Source organism: Aythya marila, assembly GCF_965140915.1.
Source record: "Aythya marila genome assembly, chromosome: 2".
NCBI classification, from domain to species: Eukaryota; Metazoa; Chordata; class Aves; order Anseriformes; family Anatidae; genus Aythya; species Aythya marila.
In genome coordinates, this window is record NC_139043.1 from 111012763 (window position 1) to 111034530 (window position 21768).

At 37.4% G+C, this 21768-nt stretch overlaps 1 protein-coding gene across 3 annotated transcripts in view; it reads right to left on the reverse strand.

Moving 5' to 3' along the window:
• Positions 1 to 21768, reverse strand: part of SPIDR (scaffold protein involved in DNA repair) — a 203117-nt gene that overhangs the window by 8245 nt on the left and 173104 nt on the right. The window contains exons 11-16 of one of the 3 annotated variants that reach the window (XR_014316874.1): positions 19723 to 19881; positions 10147 to 10234; positions 7694 to 7837; positions 7545 to 7604; positions 3768 to 3966; positions 2462 to 2570 (exon numbers count right to left, since the gene is read on the reverse strand). Coding sequence is in view for 2 of the 3 variants with exons in the window: in XM_082752974.1 (XP_082609100.1) it covers positions 2462 to 2614; positions 3768 to 3966; positions 7545 to 7604; positions 7694 to 7837; positions 10147 to 10234; positions 19723 to 19881 (803 nt within the window). In the remaining variant the exon portion in view is untranslated. Of the gene's footprint in view, positions 1 to 2461; positions 2615 to 3767; positions 3967 to 7544; positions 7605 to 7693; positions 7838 to 10146; positions 10235 to 19722; positions 19882 to 21768 lie in introns of all 3 variants that reach the window. The other 2 variants (XM_082752974.1, XM_082752975.1) reach the window with 2 other exon arrangements.

The following is a 21768-nucleotide window of genomic DNA, read 5'->3' on the forward strand; positions in this document are numbered from 1 at the left end:
AGTTCTGTGCAGTATGAACTGCCAACATTTAGGGTGATCCTGACTCCTACAATACAGCAAAAAGAGGTTGGAAATTACTTTGCAATGAATAGTGATGAGAAAACAAATTATCAACCCTGAGCTCACAGGTGAGAAACACAGACTCATCTTTGAAAGAAGAACAAAGTTTCCAGGAGGAAGCAATCCCAGGTTCTCACTCGTCTGCTGACCAGCAACATATTGCATCCCAGAGCTGGTATGATCAGACCTCCCTGAAAGAAAGACTTCTGACAGACTCGGCGGCTCTGTTTGGATTACAGCGTTGCCCTTTCTGGTGGGGAAGGGAGGATTTGACTGAGTATAACTGGGAGACTTCACTGAGCAGAACACTGACACAAATACAGACAGTTTGCAGCAGGGGATATTCCACTGATCACCAGGAAGTTTTGCTAGTGAAGGCTGAGAAGGTACACTGCCAACCTCCTGAGAGCCAGGAGGAGCAGCAATGATGGCAAAAGAGCAGGGAGGGGCAATGCTTCAAGGAGGGGTAGAGGAAGCATTTGCAGCCCCTTTGAGGGGTGAGAGGAAGCCTACGTACAGAACACGTAGGTGACTACAAGTATGGCAAGTGGAAGAACGGCACAAAGAAAAACAATTAACAAAGTAATCTTGCTTCTCACTGAAAGCCAGATTAACATTTCTGTGAGTTTTTCTCTAGGTGAGAGAGAGGTGGTGAGTGAATTTTGGAGAAGTTAGTTTTTCTTCTATGGATTACACCATCAATATGTTCCCACCAACAAAACAATGCTAATACTGTTAGTTTCACATCTTCAGTAGAAACCTGTAGGCAGTAGCTAAACAAATTCCAAACCAGCGTATATATATCTTAAATTTTATTAAATAATTTTAGTTACACAAAAAAGTGAGGTTATAATCTATATATAGCTAGCATAGACATAAAGATATGTTACACTCTACATTGGTACAAAGCTGTGGGAACATACTGGTAACAGCTACCCCAGGCAAATTTCATATTAAGCAAGACAAGACTGTGGGATTAATTTCTCCTGTTGTCATTCTTACATCTGTAATAAAAAATCGGGGAAAGCATGACACCTCTTATGTAAGTGTACTGGGACTGGCCAGGTAACATGAAATCCTCCAGGTAAGTAAAGTACTTGTTTGCACACAGGATCACAAAGGTGTATTTTCGTTGCTCTACTGAAAAAGGAAAGGACTCAAATTTTGCTTTATATACAAACTGTCAATGGGTCAAAAGCAGACAGGCACTTCCCCTACCTAGTTACAATAAACAAGAGCAGAGAAGTGGTAACTCTTAGCATAAATATTGCAGAGGTTAAAGAAAAGGCCAAAAAGTATTTCCTACTCAGTGACAGAAATATCCTTCAGGTAACTCACAGTATCAATGGGAGATGGACATACATAGTGACTGAGGCTTACAGTGCTTGTAGTTGTGCTTATTTCTTGTTATGCAGAGTTCAAGACTGTCACTGCAAGGTGATCATATATCAATCACAGAGGCATCACTAACCTGTAGATGTATTCTAAGAGAAGGTATGTTTAGTAATAGCTTTAAGTAGCTTAAATTTGACTTTTCAGTGTACTGCTTTATAGCTGGAAGGATTCATTTGTAATCATTATTTGCTATTATTTCAAGCCTCTCAAACATTCAGGTGAATACTTCGAAGTGTAAACGTAAAACAGTATCAAGAATTTTCTACAAGGGCTACTGGAATCATAAGAGTTAAATTAAGAGAGAAAACTGTTTTTAAAAGCTGAAAGTACCTGGCTTTTAAGGGCTTTTCCCTATAGGCACTATGCATTTGGGGGGGCTTAAGAACTTGACTGGACTAAGTGTTATAAAATATATTGTATGAAATCTTTCTGTACTATTAGGAAATATTTGAAATTACACTGTAAGAAATGTTTCTGCATGGTTAGTGGTAGGACTAAAGTATTAGACACAGCAATGATCCAAAGTGGCTGGTGAGCAAATATTGGCCAAGTTAAGCTAGGTGACTATGGTGAAATATTAAATTGCCCCATTGCAGCAGAGCTCCAGGGAACTCAGACAGTAACCCCTACTGCTCAGAGTCTGGCTGACATAATCTTCTCCACCTGCCTGAAAAATATTGGTATACCTTACTGTTGCCAATACCAACAAGGCTGGTGTGAACAGAAGGCTCCTGAAAGAAGATGGTGAAGGAAGGAATATAATAAACCAGGCCGTGCATCAAACCTTTATTCTGGGTGGGAGCAGTAGCCAGGCAGAGCTTGGCCAGCAAAAGACAAATGGAGCCCAGGAAGAAGCATAAGAACTTACATATCCCAATGATCTACAGCAATACTGTGCTTTTTTATTCCTGCACCCTGCTTATGCAAGAAATCAATACCAGGACCTGAAAGATTAAAGTGAACACGAATAATTAACCACATTCATTTCAAAAAAGGCCATACGAACCTCTCACAGCACAAATGGAATTGGCCTGTGTGGCAGAATCCAGCTCATCGAGTTTGACAGGGCCAGGCAGCTCACTGAGGTCAGCACCGGCAGCCGAGCACAAAAGAGGCTTTTGTAATAAGAGAACAGTACGTTCAACACAAATAATCCTACCTGCCAACAAAGACATTTCAACTCAGTACAGTAACAGGGAAAAAGGTGACCATGATAATTGTCATGGCCAATAAAGACAACGATCTCTGCCAGCTACTAAACAGATGGACAGACTCCATCAGGTTTTCTCAATGACAAAATATTTTGCTTTCAGTGATACATGCAGCATGCTCTTGTTACACTTCGTGACTCCCAGGGAAAAGATTTTAAAAAAAAAATCTAACATGGCAAAAGAGAATCAAATCCCATGCAGACTTCATTGTACCACACTGGAAACACAAAGTTATTGTCTCTTCCCCCAGTAATAAGCTTGGACACCCCTCAAGGTGGTCTTACTTTGTTTTAAAGATTACAAAGAGCAGATGCACGCAATACTTTACTCTCCAAAGCAGAGGTGCGTGGCTCAGTTTGCATGAAACCAGTACAACCTCAGCTAGTAAGGGAAAACAGACCGGTTAGCAGATGCAGCAACAGGACACATGGCTATTTACACGGTTTGGTACTTCCCATCCACTTGCATCTTGGAAGTGAGGGAAGGCAAGAGATGTGAATTACACCTCCCCACACAGATGCACCACACAGAATGATGGGCGAGCCTCGTTTTTATGAGCAACTAAAAATGAATGTAGAGTGAACTACTTCACAGAACCTGTATGGTGGGAAGGGCTCTCACAGCTGAGATGCTTTATGGTAGTTTGGAAAAGTTCTGTGTCTAGGGACATGCAAGTCTCTAGATTCATTGTCTTACTCCTTTTAGAAGTAGTAAGCTCAATAAAACAAGTTTCTGCAAGAATACCAAAACAAATGAAACCAAGCTGCTTACTATTTCTGAGTCTTCTGTCAGCTAGCAGATTTGATTGATACCGGTCTTTAGATTCAACAGTCATCAAGGAAGACTGACAGAAATATTGGTGAACATACCATAGGATAATTTCATTTCTCAGTTTCATAGGAGATATAACCAAAAATACAAAAGAGAAATCTCACAGAAAATTTCTAATTACAACCCCATTCAAATTTCTCATCCCAAACTTGTAACATTTCATCTTCAAGTGAGAGTGAAAGTCTCTGTAGGCCACATATTACAGTGTTATAGATTAGGGTGTTAGTTCAGTTCAATTCCAACTGCTTCAAAACCACATGTAAAGCTTACCATTTCCCCACAGGGCATCCTTGAAGAAGATGAGTCGTGAGGCAGCACTGAGGGCTTCTATGATTTCCGTACTGAGAACGCATGATGCAGCAATTGACACAGCAACAACTTTTGGAATTGTGTGAGCTACATCTTGCAGTGTGAAGTCAGTCACAAACAACAAAATCTCTCTTTGATTTGTAGGAATACTGTGCTTTGTCTACGATTTAAAAGAACAAACAAACAAACAAAAAAAAACCAACTAAATTGGAATGTAGTCATTAACTTTTAGAAGAAGGAAAGACTAAAGTAACATCTTCATCTTTAAGCAACCAATAAAACCGACACATTACTACGCTTAGGGCCCGTACACAAAAATGAATTAAAGTTTTATTGGAATTCCTCATTACTCCTTAATGCAGATATGGAGTAACATCTCTACCTTAAATTAACTTTACAAGATTGATCCACTGTGAGCTTGGCTCTACCACTATCAACTATCATGTCTTACTCACTTGGATCTGAAAATAAATTTTATGAAAAGTTAATTGACCATTTTTATGAACAAAGTCTTGCATAATATTTCCCTTGGAAAAAAAGAAAGGCTAACACTACCACTACTATTATTTAGCAAATTTTCCATGCAGTGTTATCTGATTCTCAAAACCTCCACTCCTTGCAGTGGATAGGTACTGCAGTTACAAAGCTGCACGTTTCTTGTTGAATAAATACATCTCCAAATATTTGAATGATACGTGAAAGTAGAAAAGTAGATAACTTATAATTAAATAGATAATCTTATAATTAAGAAACACAAGAATCCATAATGACAATGTAAGTTTTCTGACTATGACAGGTATGAAAATACTCTGGTGCAACTAAATTATGGTACATCAAAATTAGTGATGTCACAACAAAAAAATAATTAAATTTAATGTCAGACTTCATATCTGAAAATAGTTATTACTAATTCATAATTTTACACTATTTATAATTATATATATATATTTTAATTTTCACACTGGGATGATGAGCAAGACAGATTGCATAGACATGATGCAGACATCAGTGTTTAGTCCAGGATCTCTAACAAAACCAGACAATTTGACGATCTGTTCTTTTCTTCTTCTTCTTCTTCCTTTTTTTTTTTTTAAACATGAAGTTTATATTTACACGCATGTGAATTTTCCCATACTTTAGGAAAAACAAGTTTAATAACTTGAGCATATTGCATATTTACCAGTCCAAACAACTCCTAATTTTGAAGATTCTAGTATTTTAAAATATTTAACTGAAATTAAATTACTTTCTTAATTAAAAAAAAAAAAGGCTTTGTTACTATTTAATTAATCTGTTGCTTAAAAAATCATACTTAAAACATTCAAATGAAATTTAAATACTACAATGATTGGAGAGACGTATCACAGAAGTATTTTATTCTCAAAGTTGCATTTCCCTAGCACAAGGTAATGCAATAAGAACCCCAACTTTTTGTCTTCAGTTGTGTTCAAACCCTGAAAGTGTTAACCAGGCTAAAATTAACTTTTTGTTCATGCTAGCAGCTCTTAGAACAAATTCAGTAATTAGAAATAATGGCTGGTAAAACTTGTAACTCATATATTATGGTCCTGCCTTAATATATGCTGGCAATCGCATTTACATTTTTTCTTTTTCTCATAACTGTATGCATTTGAGTACCTCCTCCGTACAGATACCATTAAAATATCTTCAAAAGAAAGATTTTTTGCAGCTGTCCCATGAGAATTCCTAACACGTTAAAAGCTGGCTTTCAGAAGAGTCATCCAAAAAGTAAATAATAATAACAGCAAAAAATCACAAGTTAGTATAAAATCATCATCTTGCTGTGTGTGACAATTTGTTCTGAACAGAAAGGACAGAACAGACAAATAGCAGCAGGATTGAGTTATAAGGAAGGACAGCTCCTTAACCACAGATGGAATATATTTCCTCATATTCCTTCTGTACCACAGTACAGATTCTGAGTAATAATAAAAGCGTATTTCCATTCCTCCTTCACACAAACGAAGCATCTCAGAATACTCTTGCTACGTAGAATAAATATTATTTTTAAAGTACTTTTGACTTAACTCCTGTAGCAGATTACCTAATAATAACAGACCTGCTAAACGAAGCAAATTGTAGTCCCTAGCTCACATATTATAACTTGATGATTTTGCACATGAAGGATAAATCGTCTTGGCGAAGGTAACTGCAGTAAACAAGCTGCTGTTCACGACCTTCTTCTGGAAGGATTAGGAAAGTGATACACTAACAGCAGGTAAATGCTTTTTATGTTTCTAGAAGTGTTACCCAGCAGTATTACAGAAAAAAAGGAGATTGCTATTGATTTCCAATATTACTTTCAAAAAAATCATGAGCAGTCATATTCACTCATGAAAATCTAGTGCTTACTGTTCACTAAACGAAAAATACCCAGTAAACTTCCTAGTAGCAAGAAGAAATTACAGACTTTTTTTCGTGTTAGATAAGCTTCCATTCTTCAAAGTCACAACTGTTCCTGCATACTTCATCTTCCCTCTAGTGGAGTGATGAAGTGATTCTACACAAGAATATTGATGAACCCTGGTGTCTCAGACATAGGTAGATGTACCTAAATATAAAAATGCTTGGGTAGCATACCACCAGTCTGTAATTTATTTATTTAAATTGAACAGGCTGCTTGGAAACAGAAGTCCACACATGTACGTGCCCATCTTTCTGTTAGCAGCCTGAAGGTCCTATCAAGGTAGACATAACTTCCCACGTTTGCAAATGCTTTGCTGTCATGTTGGTAAATACGCTGCATGCGCTCAGCAGAGAAAACACGGCTGAGTGACAAGAGATACCCCTCATCACAGGAGCTAAAAGTACTGCCCGCCCCAAAATCAAATCACAACGCATTGGCTTTTGAAGCAAGAGGACAAGACCAAACTAAATTTATGTCTCACGCTGGTGGGAAGCATCCCCAGCTATTTTGCTGGCCGTTCTGGAATTTCTTTGTCTTTGGTCCATATGCTTTGATTCACACTTGTTTCTTGTGGAGCTGATGGACAATTGCAAATTATTCTCCACCAGAATTCAGGGCTGGCTGTACTGAGGATCCAGTCGCCAGGAAAAAATAAATAAATCAGCAACAAAAAATTCCTTTAACTACTGAGGGAGTTAGCAACACTTTGAAAGAAAATTGTAGCATCATTCAGAAACAAATAAATAAAACATAATTATAAGCTTTCCAACACAGTATGGATGGCAGATGTATTTACCTAAGAGTTCCTCCTTTCTACTAGCTGGACCATAAAAGCCAAATTTGCCTGAGGGGCTTCTATTGAAGTCAACAAAAATAGTCCACCCACTTGCATGCAGAGAGCAAAACTGATTTTTTATATAACTGTCATCTGTTCAATTCTATCCCCATTCTGCTGACTGGGAACTTCTTGCTATGTATCTAAGGACAGTACATTGATTTTCATTGCAAGTCTCAACTGTCTGTAAGCTTCCTTACTACAGTGAAACATTATCTCTAGCTAGATAGCAAGTTATTCAAGTATAGTTCAGCTTCTAGAGCAAATGGGATTGAAACCATGCAGCTTCAACTGCAGTAAGATGCAGTCCTTCTTACCCATTCACAAGCATTTTAGACCTGGTGATAATTCTGCACAAATAGCTCTTGAAGATGATACAGGAAGTTTTTCTTTCCCCTAAACAAGATAAATGCTGGCCTTTCACACATCATTAAGTTGATTTTATGTTGATTTCTTCACTAAGTGAAAAGATTACCTGCAGCCTCAGGTATAGCACTTGTGCCCAAAAGCTACAACGTTCATTACAACCATCGATCTGAAAATAACGGTACAAAAACAGGGAATGAGACAAGCAGAAATTCAGTGGTACAAAGCATTTGTCATCAGACTTTTAAAGCAGCCTACCTGAAGAATTTCCTTTAGACCATGAACAGCTGGTGGCTGGTACAAATTAGAAATCTGCTCTTCCTCATCCACTTCCACATGTATTTCACCAGACTGAACAGTAAGAATGTAACAGAAGCTGGGAGGAGGAAGATTAGTTGTCATCTATTAAAAAAAAAAAAAAAAAAAAGGAAAAGAAATGTGACATTAAAAAAGGCACTTCAATCTGGCCAGTCAGGTTTTATAATAATAGCCAAAATGAACCACACAATTTACATTTTAAGAGTGATGGGAAAATAAAATAATGACCCTCTGAAGTAGGAGCTGAGTTAATAAAGCAACATTCACAAGTTATAAGTGAAATCAGCTTGTGTGTATCATTCTTTCCGTAATCTGACATTGATCCTCATCATAAAAACATCTCATGATTTGGCACACTTGGCAAACACTGCAGCTATTCCAAGGTGGTGATTGTTGTTTTTGTATTTTTTTATTACATGGTAGGAGTACCCTGATTATTTATTTTTTTAACATCCATAACTTTTCTGAGATTTGGGGACTTTTGCATGTGGGTGGGTTTTTGTGATAGTAAACAGATGAAGAACTTTTAAAGCTGCCAAATTAAATCCAGGACAGCACAAGGAGATAATGAAGAACAGGAACTCAACAACTACAAGAACTGCTCTTCTTGTGTTATGCCAGATTTTTCTGTCCCCCCCCCTTAAAAAGTATTGTGACGTAACAACTTTATCGATCTCCACTCAAAGACAGAGAAAGGCTTCTGAGAAATAAAAGACCCTGCTAGAAAATCATTTTTATTTTTGATCTGGTAAATATTCTTCTAGCAATGTTTATAGTTAATAAAGTGTTTAATTTAATATGAGAAATATGAATCTACTAAAGACAGCTGCCCACTCATTTTAAAAAAAGTTGCATAAGGGAAAAAAAAAGACATCAACCCATATTCTTGTTTGGCACTAATGGCACTGAAAAGGTACCTGAAGGCACATATGGCTAAAAAGAAATCAGTGTCACAGATCTCTTCTTCCCAAGCAACTTTTTCAATGTGTTGGCAGTATTATTTATTTATGCTTATATGTGCTTCCATAAAACTGTGTGTAAAGCTATACTGCTTGTGCCACAAAAAATGTATTGCACCTAAAAAACCTGCATTCTGCCAAAAACCTGCAGCAGTAGAATATGCTTGATACTCTGTAGAATGAATTAGTATTTCAAAGCCATGACAGGGTGTAAATTGAATTATTATGGAAAGTTTCCTCCATTTCTAGATTGCTAATAAAACAGAGAAAATGGAGAACAAATGAAAGTCATAACAATGCTGAAGAACATTTACGAGCTTTGATCCATTGGTGGATATTCCTATTCTGTTGTCCACAGTAACACACAAAACAATCCACTCCTCTAAGACTTCTGAAACGTCTATATGAAAGGGAGAACCAAGGAGACAACAGCAGTTTCACTCAGTTTCAGTCTTGGTTTACAACCAAGGTCTGAACTTTTTATTATTCAACATAAATCCCTGTACAATCCGAAGAACACTGTACACTGCAGCGAAAACATTCTCAGACTTTAGAAATAACTAGAAACAACTTGCAATATCCACCTTTTATGTCCTCTGCTTTTGAAACTTGTTTATTTCCAGCTTTTTCTGCTTTATGAGAACTTGCATCCTGATTGACTCCTCTAGGCTCTAACACAGATTTTTAATACCACAAACTTCTTCCCCCAAGAACAGCTATACAAGAACAGCAGGACAGCACAAGTACTTGGTCACCAAGAAACTTCTCAAATGACCTCGTTTTACCAAAATGCCACTCAATATGACATGACTCCTTTTCAAATACAAAAGCTAATTAAATGAAAATTAAATATGCAATTTTAGATTTGCAAATGTACAGTAACATACTTCTTATTCTTTTCAATACCTCACATTAGGAACTTCCACCACCTCCCAAAATCACAAAAACATTAATTATTTTCTATTAGTTTATTTTTGTGTTCATCTGTTGACTGTCTTCACATGGGACAACTGTCAGCCAGAAGCACCCTACATAGTATGAGACCTAATTCCAGCAGTCAGTCTATTTTCACTGGAATTAATCTCCAGAAAAGAGCTTCAAAAGAATGAGTTAGTATCACTGTATATAGATTTCTCAGATAGCATGGAGCCAGCTAATATCTCTTTCCTCCTGCAAGGAAAGGAGAGGAGGAGTAATTTGTCTGGCCATTCTATCACCCTAGCTCTAGAGGATTAAGAGAACACCAGCTGCATCGTTTTGGAAAGAAGCTGCTGATCCAGAGTGCCTCAGGTTAGCTTAGAACCAGTAAAACAACACTCAATAGCTAAATAAAGAGAGGGCGAGAATCTGATACCCAAAATAAATCTGATTACACTACTAAGAAAAATAGTAATCGTGAGTGAAAAAACACATTTCCACAATAACAAGACTTACCATTTCAGGGTCTTGACTTTGTCCAGGAACTTTTACAGGCACTACTGGAGGCCATAAGCTGTCAATCAGGCTAAAAAGTCCTAATGCCCTTCAAAAAAAACAATAAAATCAAGTTTAGAATGCTTCTCCCTGTTATATGCTACATTAAAAAGACTCATTAAGAAATATAATTTATACCATTGCATGATTATGAAAACAATTTTAAATCATATTTGTTTTCTAGAAGCTGCTTTTGATTTGGTCTAATTAAATCTCCATCATTTCTGCTGCAGGGTGGAGAGGGATGCATCACATTCAGCGACAAGCAAGTCATACTTAATGCTTTGCCATGAACAGCCTGCTACATGATAAAATCCAGGAGAACAAGTAAATGCTAGCTGGGGAAGGACACGGTCAATCTCTTTAAAAAAAATTACTTTAAACTATTTTAACTGGTAGATTGAACAACATGTTTTGCTTCTAACATTTTTCGTTCTTGCTTTTCTCTAACTTCTGATTGCCACTGAAATCAGGAAAGTTATCAATTATCAGATATGAACAGAGAAACAGGCAAGATTTTTTGATCTGAAACACACCCAGGCCTTGGAGTACCAACATGCAGAGAACCGTCTCCTTTTTACACAGCTGCTCACTTGGTTATGATTTTTATTTATTTCAAGTTTTCCACCTTCAATTTAGAAACAGACATAGGATTAACAGCCCAGCATATGAAGGTGAACTGCTGCAAACTCTTCAGCTTTAGCATGCCAAGCTGTAATTTGCAGCAGTTCGGTGTCTGGCTTGTCAGTTGATGCGTCATCGTGCAGTAAAAGCAGAAACATCTATGGGAGAGGCCAAGAAAATAGCTGAGGGAGGGGAAATAGCCGCAGATAACCAACTTGAAGAGGTGTGCATTTCTGAGTTAAAGCTCTCAGTTATCTTGTCCTAGTTCTCTGTGCATGTTCTGCACAGGCAAAGCACAGAGATCTGGATTTTAACCCCACATTGCCTCTGAGAACAAGTTGCCTGTCCCTCCAGTTACGAAAGCCACTACTTCTGAAGCAGTTCTGTTTTAGCAAGTCCAAAACTTGCTAAAGCTAATCTTAGCCTCTAAACAAAAACGCCTAGAAGAAATAAAAGGCATACTCTTGTACTGGTCTGAAGCATGTTGCAATATGCTGCTTCTCTTCAAGGACTCGTGGAAGATCTTTAAAGTTCTGCTTTTATCTCACTTCTGCTTAAATTTATCTATTTCTGTATTTCCCTTGTTCTTCTTTTGATCCTTAAGTGCTTATGCCTTGGGTATCTATAGGCAGTGAGCTTCTTTCCACTTTGATGCCTATGGACCAACACTGTAAGAAGTTTTACAGATGTAAATGTCTGAGACTGAGTGGATATTCAGTCCACAAGACTGGACATTGTGGAATAAAGCTTTTGGTTCAAGATTTGGGTAACAAACTGGCAGATTAAAATGATGATGTTGCTATCTGTAGTTGTGCTCCTCATGCTAACGAACAGACCAGAAATACAAACGTGCTGCCCTTGTACAAAAGCGGACTTCCTGACTTATATGGCATCCTTGGCTGAAGGTTTGTGTCTTGTTTTTAACAGAACATCACAACATACAAAGCAACACTTCTTAGGCATTAAAGGGATTTTAGATGAAAATGGACACTTCTTGACTCCTTGGTATGGCAACGTCTTGTATCACACAGACTGCTATCTCTACAGTTGCAGGAGGGCCAATGCTCAGTGAAGCAAACTGGCCTTGTTCATTGGGACACAAAGAAGGAGAGTTACAAAAACAGAGTGGCCTTCTGTACAACTACAGCAGCTACACAGGTGGCATTCCTCATGCAACAGTAAGCAGAAGGGCGAGGGCAGAATACATTTATTAACATACCACAAACTCTGTTTGTGTTTGTGTCTGTGTACTCAGAGATTATGTATTTATCATTATCAACTTAGGGCAAAGAAGCTATGTTGTTGCAGTTCAGATATAATTACATCTCCGCACAGACCTTACATTGATCTCTCAGGGATTTTTAAGTTTGCATAAGGAACATGAAGTTGTCTTTTAATGTCCAACTCTCTTCTAGCTTGCAACCCCATATCAGAATACCTACAACACATGGTACACTGTCTTCAATTACTTGTGCCCTTTTGGAGAAGCTCACCAATTGCTTGAACTAGGAGCACTTAATTATTACTAAATTACAGCATTTGTTTACAAACAGGCAGATGAGCAGCGTCTCCCAGAAGAGAGTGTCTCCTGCACATCTTGGATTCATCCTTTTCTTTGACTCCAGTCAGGCAAACCACAAGGACATTTGCCACCCAAGGAATTTGCGAGTTCCCGATCACATTGTGTGGGGACGTGGGGAGCCTCCTGTGTGGACAGGGAAGTCCTGGAGCTGTCACTGATGTGCCAGGGGAGGTATCAGACAGGGTGATCCCTGAGGAGCTCCCCCCTTGCTTCTCCCATTCACATGCCTCCAGGAGAGTTAACTCTTTACATTTATGGACTTTGACTTAACAGAAGGGGGAGCGAGGGGGGCAACCACAGCAGAGAAATGGCAAGACATTGTGTCCTCCTCTGCAGAAAATCATTATCCTCCCAGAAAGAAAAAATCCATTCTCTTTATTGGCCATGCAGCACTCAAATCCCACTTCAATCTGACTTGAACAATGGGCGTATTTTATCCAATATGTGTATCCTTCTTCAGCTATAGAGTTAGGACAAGACATGAACAGCTGGCTCTGTGCTTCAGTGAAGGGGCTCGGTTAGCCCCGACGTGTACAAAGAGCCTTTCTCATAATAGAAGACAAAATAAAAACTTAATGATTTAGCTCTGTGAGAGTAACTACTAGGCACTATTTAAAAAAAAAAAATAATAATAATTTTGATGACAAAAGGACATACTTCTAAAAAAAGGGAAAGTACAGTAAGGCATGAAAAGAACCAGGCACAAGGATAAAAAAATATTTTTAACCATTAAAATACTAAGGTATTTTAATTAATAGCATTTTTATTACTTAAGAGACAAGGACTCCATTGCTATATTCTATAACCTTCCTTTGAAAAAAAAAAAAAAAAAAGGAAAAAAGACTAAATTCATCCCAGGAGGACAGAAGTCACCTTCCAGATTCTAAATAACAGATTTATGTTTGGTATTGTGTTTGGCAAAAAAAAAACATAAAAAAAATGACCCATACTAAATATGTTTCCATCCACTGTTTATCACCACCACCAAAAAACAAAAACAAAAACAAAAAAACAGTATAGCAAAAATATAGCAAAATCACCAGTAACTTTAATAAAGTTTTGTAGTATTGACTTTTGTAGAAGTATGAACTTAGGACAGACATTCCTATACATACAGGTATCCTTCTCTTCTGTAAATCCTTCCTGTAAATTCTGCAGGCTTTGCTTATATACAATGATACTGTTACATACACAGAGACACATGCATGTATACATCACATGCAAAGTAATTATTCGTAGTATACTTGATTATTTTTATTATCCAATATGCATGAAAGGCATTCCTCTCAACTGAGACTGTGCTTGCTGAACTGCGGTATGTCTTTTCTGTGTATCCACAAATGCAAACTGCCTGCTATGTACCCAGAGAGCAATCAGAAAATTCAAAAGATTTCGTAGTGTTAAATAGGCTAAATACAGGCCTGAGAAAATGCAAAACCTACATGCAGCACGTGCAGAAATTAATCTTGACCTATTAACAAATCATCTTACACTACCTGGTAGAAAAAATACTGAAAGACAACGACTGATAATAATAAAATATGCACATTTGCTCTCTGATTTTTTGATAAAAAACATACAAATTGAAGAGAAAAGTCCTTGTTCTCTCACAAGCATGAAGTTTCATCTACAGTTCTGGTCTGTGTGTGTGGCATACCTGACTCAACTTTTTAACAGTACAGCTATGCTGCTATGGTTTTTGATCACAGTTTGGGGGTTTTTACATTTTAATAATCATACCACAAGTTGGGGGAAAAATGACAGAGAAAATATCAGAAATATCAAATAAAGTTTAAGAAAGAAAACAATGTCTGTAACTGGGAAAGAAAAAAGGCTGAGTAAGGTTTGCAGTAGAGGAGCAGAAGGAAGACCAGGATTCTCCTCCAACATCTTCCACAGCTTTGCTCCAGGCTCTCATGACTTAGCACTTCTCTGTTTCCTCCTCTCCTACTCTTCCAATTTTAGTCTAAACCCAAAGAATTTTCTTTTGACAGTTTCAGACAAATATGTTTGCAGTCTCAATATTAAGAACTCAAAAATAGAGCAATTCATAGCTCTCTGTAAATCATCTCTTTGCTCAACACTAGAAAGAAATTCAGTAATAATCCCCTACACTGCATAAGCCTGAACTATCAGAAGACAAGCAATCCAAATACAAAGCTGGTGCTGTAGGCCAGTTCTATGTCTCATTTACCTATTAAGATCTTGCTGTGCAATGCTGTATTTTCTCAGACTTGAGTAATACAGGCATCAAAAACATAAAGAAAAAAATCAGAACCTATTAAAACAGCACCTCAGTCAAAATATCTCAGTCAAAAACTGAGGGTTTTTAGATATATGACATTATTTTGTTGAAAAAAAAAAAACATACTTTAATAACTCTGTCTTCTTTATTAATTTAGAACTTACTCATGCTACATTAAAACACTAAAAAGCTAACATAAAAGTAGTTTTGACACAAATATGAATAAGCCCATTTCATTCTACAGTGCTGCTTACTGAACGGCCTCATGATAGAAGCACTGAAGATCTAAGCAGCAGTCAGTGCTTGCTAAAGAGAAGAAAATTGAAGAAAAAACCCTTAAATTCTGACACAAAAACAGTCCTTAAAAGCAATTTAGAAATGCATATAAATATTCAACACTTTAATGTAATTACTTAAATTATGCTTTAAATGGAACTCAACCTTTAACCACAGCAATTACTGAAGTGTTTCAGGACTTCAAAACCTCAGAGATGTGGGTGGCTCTTTTAGATGGCAGTCTTTTTGGAGGAGGGAAAATGAAAGGAAGGAAGTTATGATTTCCTTGCTCTGTCTTACTATTACATTTCCTGTCAACGTCCAGCAGTTGAAATGCTTTCCTTTAGAGCAGTTAGCAGTGGTCCTCTCTTTTCTGAGTGTAAAGCAAAATAGAAGAGAAAGCATACAGTGAAGAATAGAGGAAAAAGCTGATTGATACAGGAAGAGAATTATGGGACTGAAATTAAAAAATATATAAAAATAAAGAGGGGAAAAAAGGAAAGAAAACTCTCAAGCTAAATAGTAACCAGTACTACAGATTGGGACCAACACAGGAAGATTTCACACCCCAGTGCTTAACATTTTAAAGTTTAAAATGACAAACAACAGAAGACAAGTTTACTTGAAAGCACAGAAATTTTTCAGTGAAATGTAACACTGGTGGATGACCTCAGTACTCAGGGTCTACTTATTTAAAAGGGAAACAGCAAATATTAGAGCAGAATTTACAGAACAACTTGACATGAATTAATGGTGGAGTCATGTGCCAAAGTGTAGGAGTTGATGTATCCTTCAAAGTACTTTACCCTATCCAATGCAAATGTGGATTTTACACCATCCCCATGTAGCACTCAGATCTTTTAATCTTTTTTTTTGAAATTCATTAAGCTTTTATTTATTTATTTATTTATTTTAACTTAAGGATGAATTTGGCACTGATACTCTGTGTTAATTACATATTAAAGCATTTCTCCCTCTACCCTTCCATTTTTAAATTGGTATAATTTTTCTGTTCTGCTGAAGAGACACCTTTCATCTTTCTACCTTGGAAAAAAAAAATGAACAAAGAGAAGAATCTGGTAGCTCTGCTATACTCAGCAGTAAAACAACTCAGTGCTTGGCAAATCAGGCGAAAAGACACAAATTATCAAAACAAATTATTCTGTGTGGAACACTGATCACGGCTAATAACATAAAACTAATATTTTTGTTGATAGATATCTAACTACGAAGTTTATCCCAGCTCATTGCAATTAATTTCTGGTAGGAAGCAGCACAGTATGACAATTTACAGCTTTTTTTATTCCTAAGACATTTTAGTGAGTGCTCAGTCCCTGCATCTAATTGCACCCATTTAGTTACTGGTTATACTGGACATCCTAAAATAACTGGATCTACTGAAATAGGAAGGTTACATATTGTTGTAATGCGCACTGATTTTTAACCAATATTTCTGTTTCTAGCAGTACACCATAGAAATCTCACTTCCTCTTTCTCAAGGGGCTAAATTTGTAAGACTGACATACGAGGCAGGGGGAGGACAAGAGAGAGCATACACCCCTAAAAATCAAACGTGACCAGGGGTAGATAGATGAACTTTTTTCAGTCTTCTCTCTTTGCACCACCATAACTCTCTGTTCTGCTGACACTAGCGTGCAGGTCAAGCAACAGTCGTACAGGGGACTAGTACAAATGAGAGGGTGAAGAGAAAAGGTGTCAGGAAACAGACACTGAACCACATACGTGCTGTTAGTTCAGCTGCAATAGCACTGATACCCACCTTGTTCAACAGCCTCAAAACAGACTGGAAGAACCGCTGTGAATACGAGGCTGAACAAACCATGGCTACTTCATCATGACTCAGCCATGTTCATCTGTCTGACAGGATTGCCAGAAACTGGACAGCAAAGGGGAACACCACTTCCTCTACGTATACCAAGGGCAAGACTTCTTGCAACAATGGCCTGCGGAGTGTGTTTTATGTGGGGTTTGGGGCTTGCTCTGAAAACCATCTAAAGCAATGAAAGACCTTCAAACAATCTCATGACTCTTTAGAGCTGATCTCCCTAGTATTTGTTAAAGCACATGGGTATTTAGCATTGACAGTGTTTCTCTCAATGTAAGGCTACCGTAATTCTTATTTTTCACAGGGTCATTCTTGGTCAAGACAGGACGTGGTTCTATACGTTCATTTCCCACCTTCTGTTAGAACACTGATGTTTTAGTATCGGGAGGAGAAAAGGGTTTGGTTTCTCTTACTCATCTTACAGTACAGGTCAGTTCCAAAAATCAAGTCAGGTTTATAGCCAGGCTGTTGCCTGGATGCAAAATACCCTTTATTATAGATTTTCAGTTCTTGGAATGTAACTTTAGCTTACAACAGTGATCTTAAAATCACATTTGCTGGAATGATGTTAAATAGTACTTTAAATTAAATACTTGATGATGAGGATGGATGATGGCCTGGAATTTTTTTTGAACAATAGCAGTTCTCCACTGATACAAAAAGCTCAAGAACCTCTTGTACCTAATAAATGAAAATGTCCTGTCTCGCAGAGGGATTGGGGAAGTGCTGTGTAAGAGAGATTACAGTCCATGTGACTGTGGGACAACATGCAAATATGGGATCTTATTAGCCATTGTTGGCTTTCTCCAGATCATGTGCTTCAGGGCAGAGAAAAAGTCATGATTTTTCCCTCATATTTCCTATATTTTATTCCCTTTTATCCATTTTAAAAGCCACTGTGAGACTCCAGGAAACAAACAGTTTAAGAGCCATCTCCTTCCAAAATGTAATTGGTGTTCTGGAAAAAAAAAAAAAAAAAAAAAAAAAGGCAGCAGTCTTTCTTGCAGGGCAGACCACATAGTTCTTCTTCAGTCATGTGCTGCAAGCCAAGGTTGGGCACTCACAGGCATATCCTATCATGTGCTTGGGTATACCACTGGCTCTGGAAACCCATTTATCCAGTGGCAATAAGTTCTACTGCCTAATTATGCTCTGTGTGAATAAGCACTCCCTTATATTCATTTCAGCTATGGCTTTACTGTGGTTTCCATCACACCTAGAATGACACAAAACGTGTCCTGACACTTAAAAGTAATAACAAGTTATAAAGCAGAACTTAGGCTGAAACAATTAAGAAAGAAATAAATCCCTAAACAATTCCCTCACCCACCCATCTTGTACATTGAAATCACGTTTTAACCACTGCACTGTCCCTGAAGCTACGCTAGCCATTTTCTTTTAATGTTTCCTAGCAGGGTTACCACCAGCACAGCTCCAGCTGAGCCACCAGCATTTTCAGCAGTGTGTCTTCTAATCGGCCTCAGAATAGCCAGAAGTAAGTTACTGCTGCTTTGAAACATAATTTACATTACAAGAAGTCTGTCTCTTATTAGCTAGGCCAAGTACTGGAAACACCAGCAGCCAGTTGTAAAACTTCGTTTGTATCCAGAATTCCAAAGCTATTATTTAATTTGTTTGGAAAAAATGTAACTTGAAAAAAAAGCCAACAAAATAATTAAATAAGAAGACGTGTTTGTTATTAAAGATCCATAAAAATGCAAGTAGGCTTGAAATCCAAAGGATCTGAAAATTAACACTGCAAGTACATAAAAAGAAAAGCATAGTGAATAGGGATGGATGGAAAACAACAATTCCATTTTGCTAAACATTTCAAGGCTTTGAAATTTGTTTTTGTTCCAATGTGAAACAAAAATGAGACTTTCTGAAAGTTTTCATGAAATGAGAATGAGAGAGTATTCACTCCCTCTGGACCTGAAAAAAATCTTCCAACAAAACTGTCTCCAAAATAGATAATGTTTCTGTGAAACATTCTGGTTTTGATGAAACAGCATTTTTCAACAGGAAAAAAGTGTCAGCAGAAATATCATAGCCATTCTAATACCAGAGGCTTATCTAGATAGGATGTTTGTACCAGAATAATTATGTTGAGAATTAAATCAATCTAATTATATTTACATAGCTCCCCATGAGGATAACATATCACTTTCCATAGAAAGATACTCTGTAAGATAATTATCTATTTAAAGTTTTTTTTTTCTTGATTAAAAAACCTTCATTTTATTTCATGTAAAGAATATAAAAGGAATCACAGAATAAGTAAAATTAGAGAAGTACTATATATCAATTTGCTAATAATTTGAAGGGATTTTTCTATAAGGCTGTGAAAAATCTTATCCCAAAATAAGAACGATTTTATGGTTTGGTAGGTGTTTTTTTTTCTTTTTTTTTTTCCCTTTTTTTTTCTTCTTTTTTTTTTTTTTTGGTGAGGGAGGAGTGCGGGAGCAGGAGGGTATGTTTAAAGAAACTTAAACTGTTCTTCCAAAACCATACAGGCCTAACTGAATTAAGCTCTCATATACCAAGGGAAATTCTTTGCTTGAAACTTCAACCCAGACTAGACATAACTGTAGAAAAACACACTATAATAAACAGCTCTGCAATGAGAAAGAGGTGAACTAGTATTTTAAGTCTTCGAATCTCCAGAAGAGGAAGAAAACTCTCATATTTTATGAAACATTGTATAAACCAATTCTGAATTTTTTCTCTGCTAAGTGTGTATTTGTGTGTCAGTTTATTTATGCTGATTCAGGAGTATGGTTGGTTCAAGTACTGTAAGATCTAACTGATACCTACTGGATGTCCTGAAAACGGCAGTGAAGACATTTAATTGAACAAAGCCTGATTCAGTTGTTCCAAAGAATATTGACCACATAAATAAATAAAATGGCAGATCACCTCTGCCTGCCACAGCACTCCACACAATCTTCCATGAACCTTTCTCACCTTCCTCTTGTGGTTCTTTGCAAAATTTTCATTCCAGCTAAACAGCAGAATTTGCCTTCCCACCTCCGGCAGTACTGTTCAATGTCCTCTGCAGAACTGAGGGATTGCAGCTGTACTTCACTGAACATGCCATAGGCATCCTGGACAAGGAGGCATAACCTGCAAAACATTCCTCTGTCATTCATTTGTTCCTGTTTGTAAAAAAAATAGTTAGCAAATTTCTGAAAATTACATGACCAGCTTCAAAACAGGACTTACCCTCTACAACACCTAGAGAATTTCTACTAAATAATGAATACAAAAGTAAACAAAACCAACATCAGTAAAGATTGTCCCATGCATATTTGCAGGAGGTAACAGGGCCAAGAAACAGAGAAGCCTGACTGAAAATGAGAATAAGGGTTAGGTAAACAAACTGCTAAGCAATATATGCTTTGTGTACCTATAAAGAAAAAAAGATAAACTTTTGCCTGACTTGAAGTGAATATTACAGTGCAGTCTGAACAACGATGCACACATATATGTGCATGTGTATAAATACAAAAAATCTGCTTAGAAGTAAACAAAGCAATACATTTCACAAGTAATAATCACAAACACTGGAACTGGTAAAGCAAGCATTATACTTTTTCTGACTTTTTTTAAAAGAGTCCTGAGCATGCAAGAAAGTAATATGTATATTTTAATATTTTTTTTAAATGAAACTACAGATTAGTAAATTCAACGTAAGGTAGAAGAAGCCCAGAGGGACTGTTTTAAGAAGGTAATTTTAAAAACTGCTAAACAAACAGTTTGATTAAAGTAATCTATGAAACCAGGGCTGGGAAATATTGCCTAACCAACTTGCTGGCATTTCCAGCAGATATTACCGTCATAGCAGATAAGGCAAAAACCAGTGGATGTCATACATTTAGATAGTCAAAAATGCATTTCCCAAGATTTTGCACCTGAGATGAGGAGCAATGATAGCATGAGTCATGGAGGAAGGAGGCTGCTGTCTACAAGATTGGTTTAATTGCCCCAAAAAGAGACAGTTAAGCATGGAAACTTTTCAAATGGCAACAAGAATTAGCTTTGCTGTAGCACACACATCTTTATTTGCAATAAAACTCAGGGGCATATTAGGCAGCAGAATGCCTGAGCAATGTGCTATAGGTGACCCTGCTTGAGCAGGGGGTTGGACAAGATGACCTCCAGAGGGCCCTTCCAACCTCAACCACTCTGTGTTTCTGTGATTTGGTTTATTTCAAAAGTACATGCCAAAACTCACTTCTCCAGAGCAGTACCACTGTTCACAGCAAGCCAGATCCAACTGCTTTTGGAGCACACCATATAATGTGTTATATGCATCCTAAAAGTATCCTACAGTAGTGATTACATCTTAAAAATAAAAACAGGAATAAAACAAACAAACAAACAAACAAATCACCACATTTTAAATGAAATGAGCACCTACATTTGACTGGAAGAAATGTATGGATATTCTCAGCAGGGAGGCTTAGGCACACGAAAGACCATCAGAGCTTCCTTGTTCGTTAAGAACTGTCTAGCTTTGGAGTAAACCCTTGAGAGGGCTGTATTCTACACAGAATACAACTCTGAAGCCTTTCAGACATCAGCAGATGTTCAAGCACCAGCTGAGAGTCCTCATTTCTCTTATTCAAGTGCTGCTTTTGAGGAGCAGGGTGTGGTAGGACTGAACACAAATGGAGTCCCCTTATTTTCCCTGTGTCTCTAGCTACAGGACATGCATGCAACAGGGTCTTTACCAGACAAAGAAAGCTCAGGTGCAATTTCTCCACAGCCTGTCAGTGTTAAAAAGTCCTTCACAGCCATGAAATGCTGCCTCTACCCTGAGCAATGACAAATGGGATGAAAACAAGCACTGCTGTGATGTGTGGGCTGGAAGGATACATACCCTGATCTGTGGGATGAGTGATGTTCCCAGCCTAGAAAGTGGGACTGGCCTAACAATACAAACCTGAATCCTCAACAGCTCCATCCCTAGTTTTATTTTCTCTGTAGAACAAGAAGTGAGATGTGCCT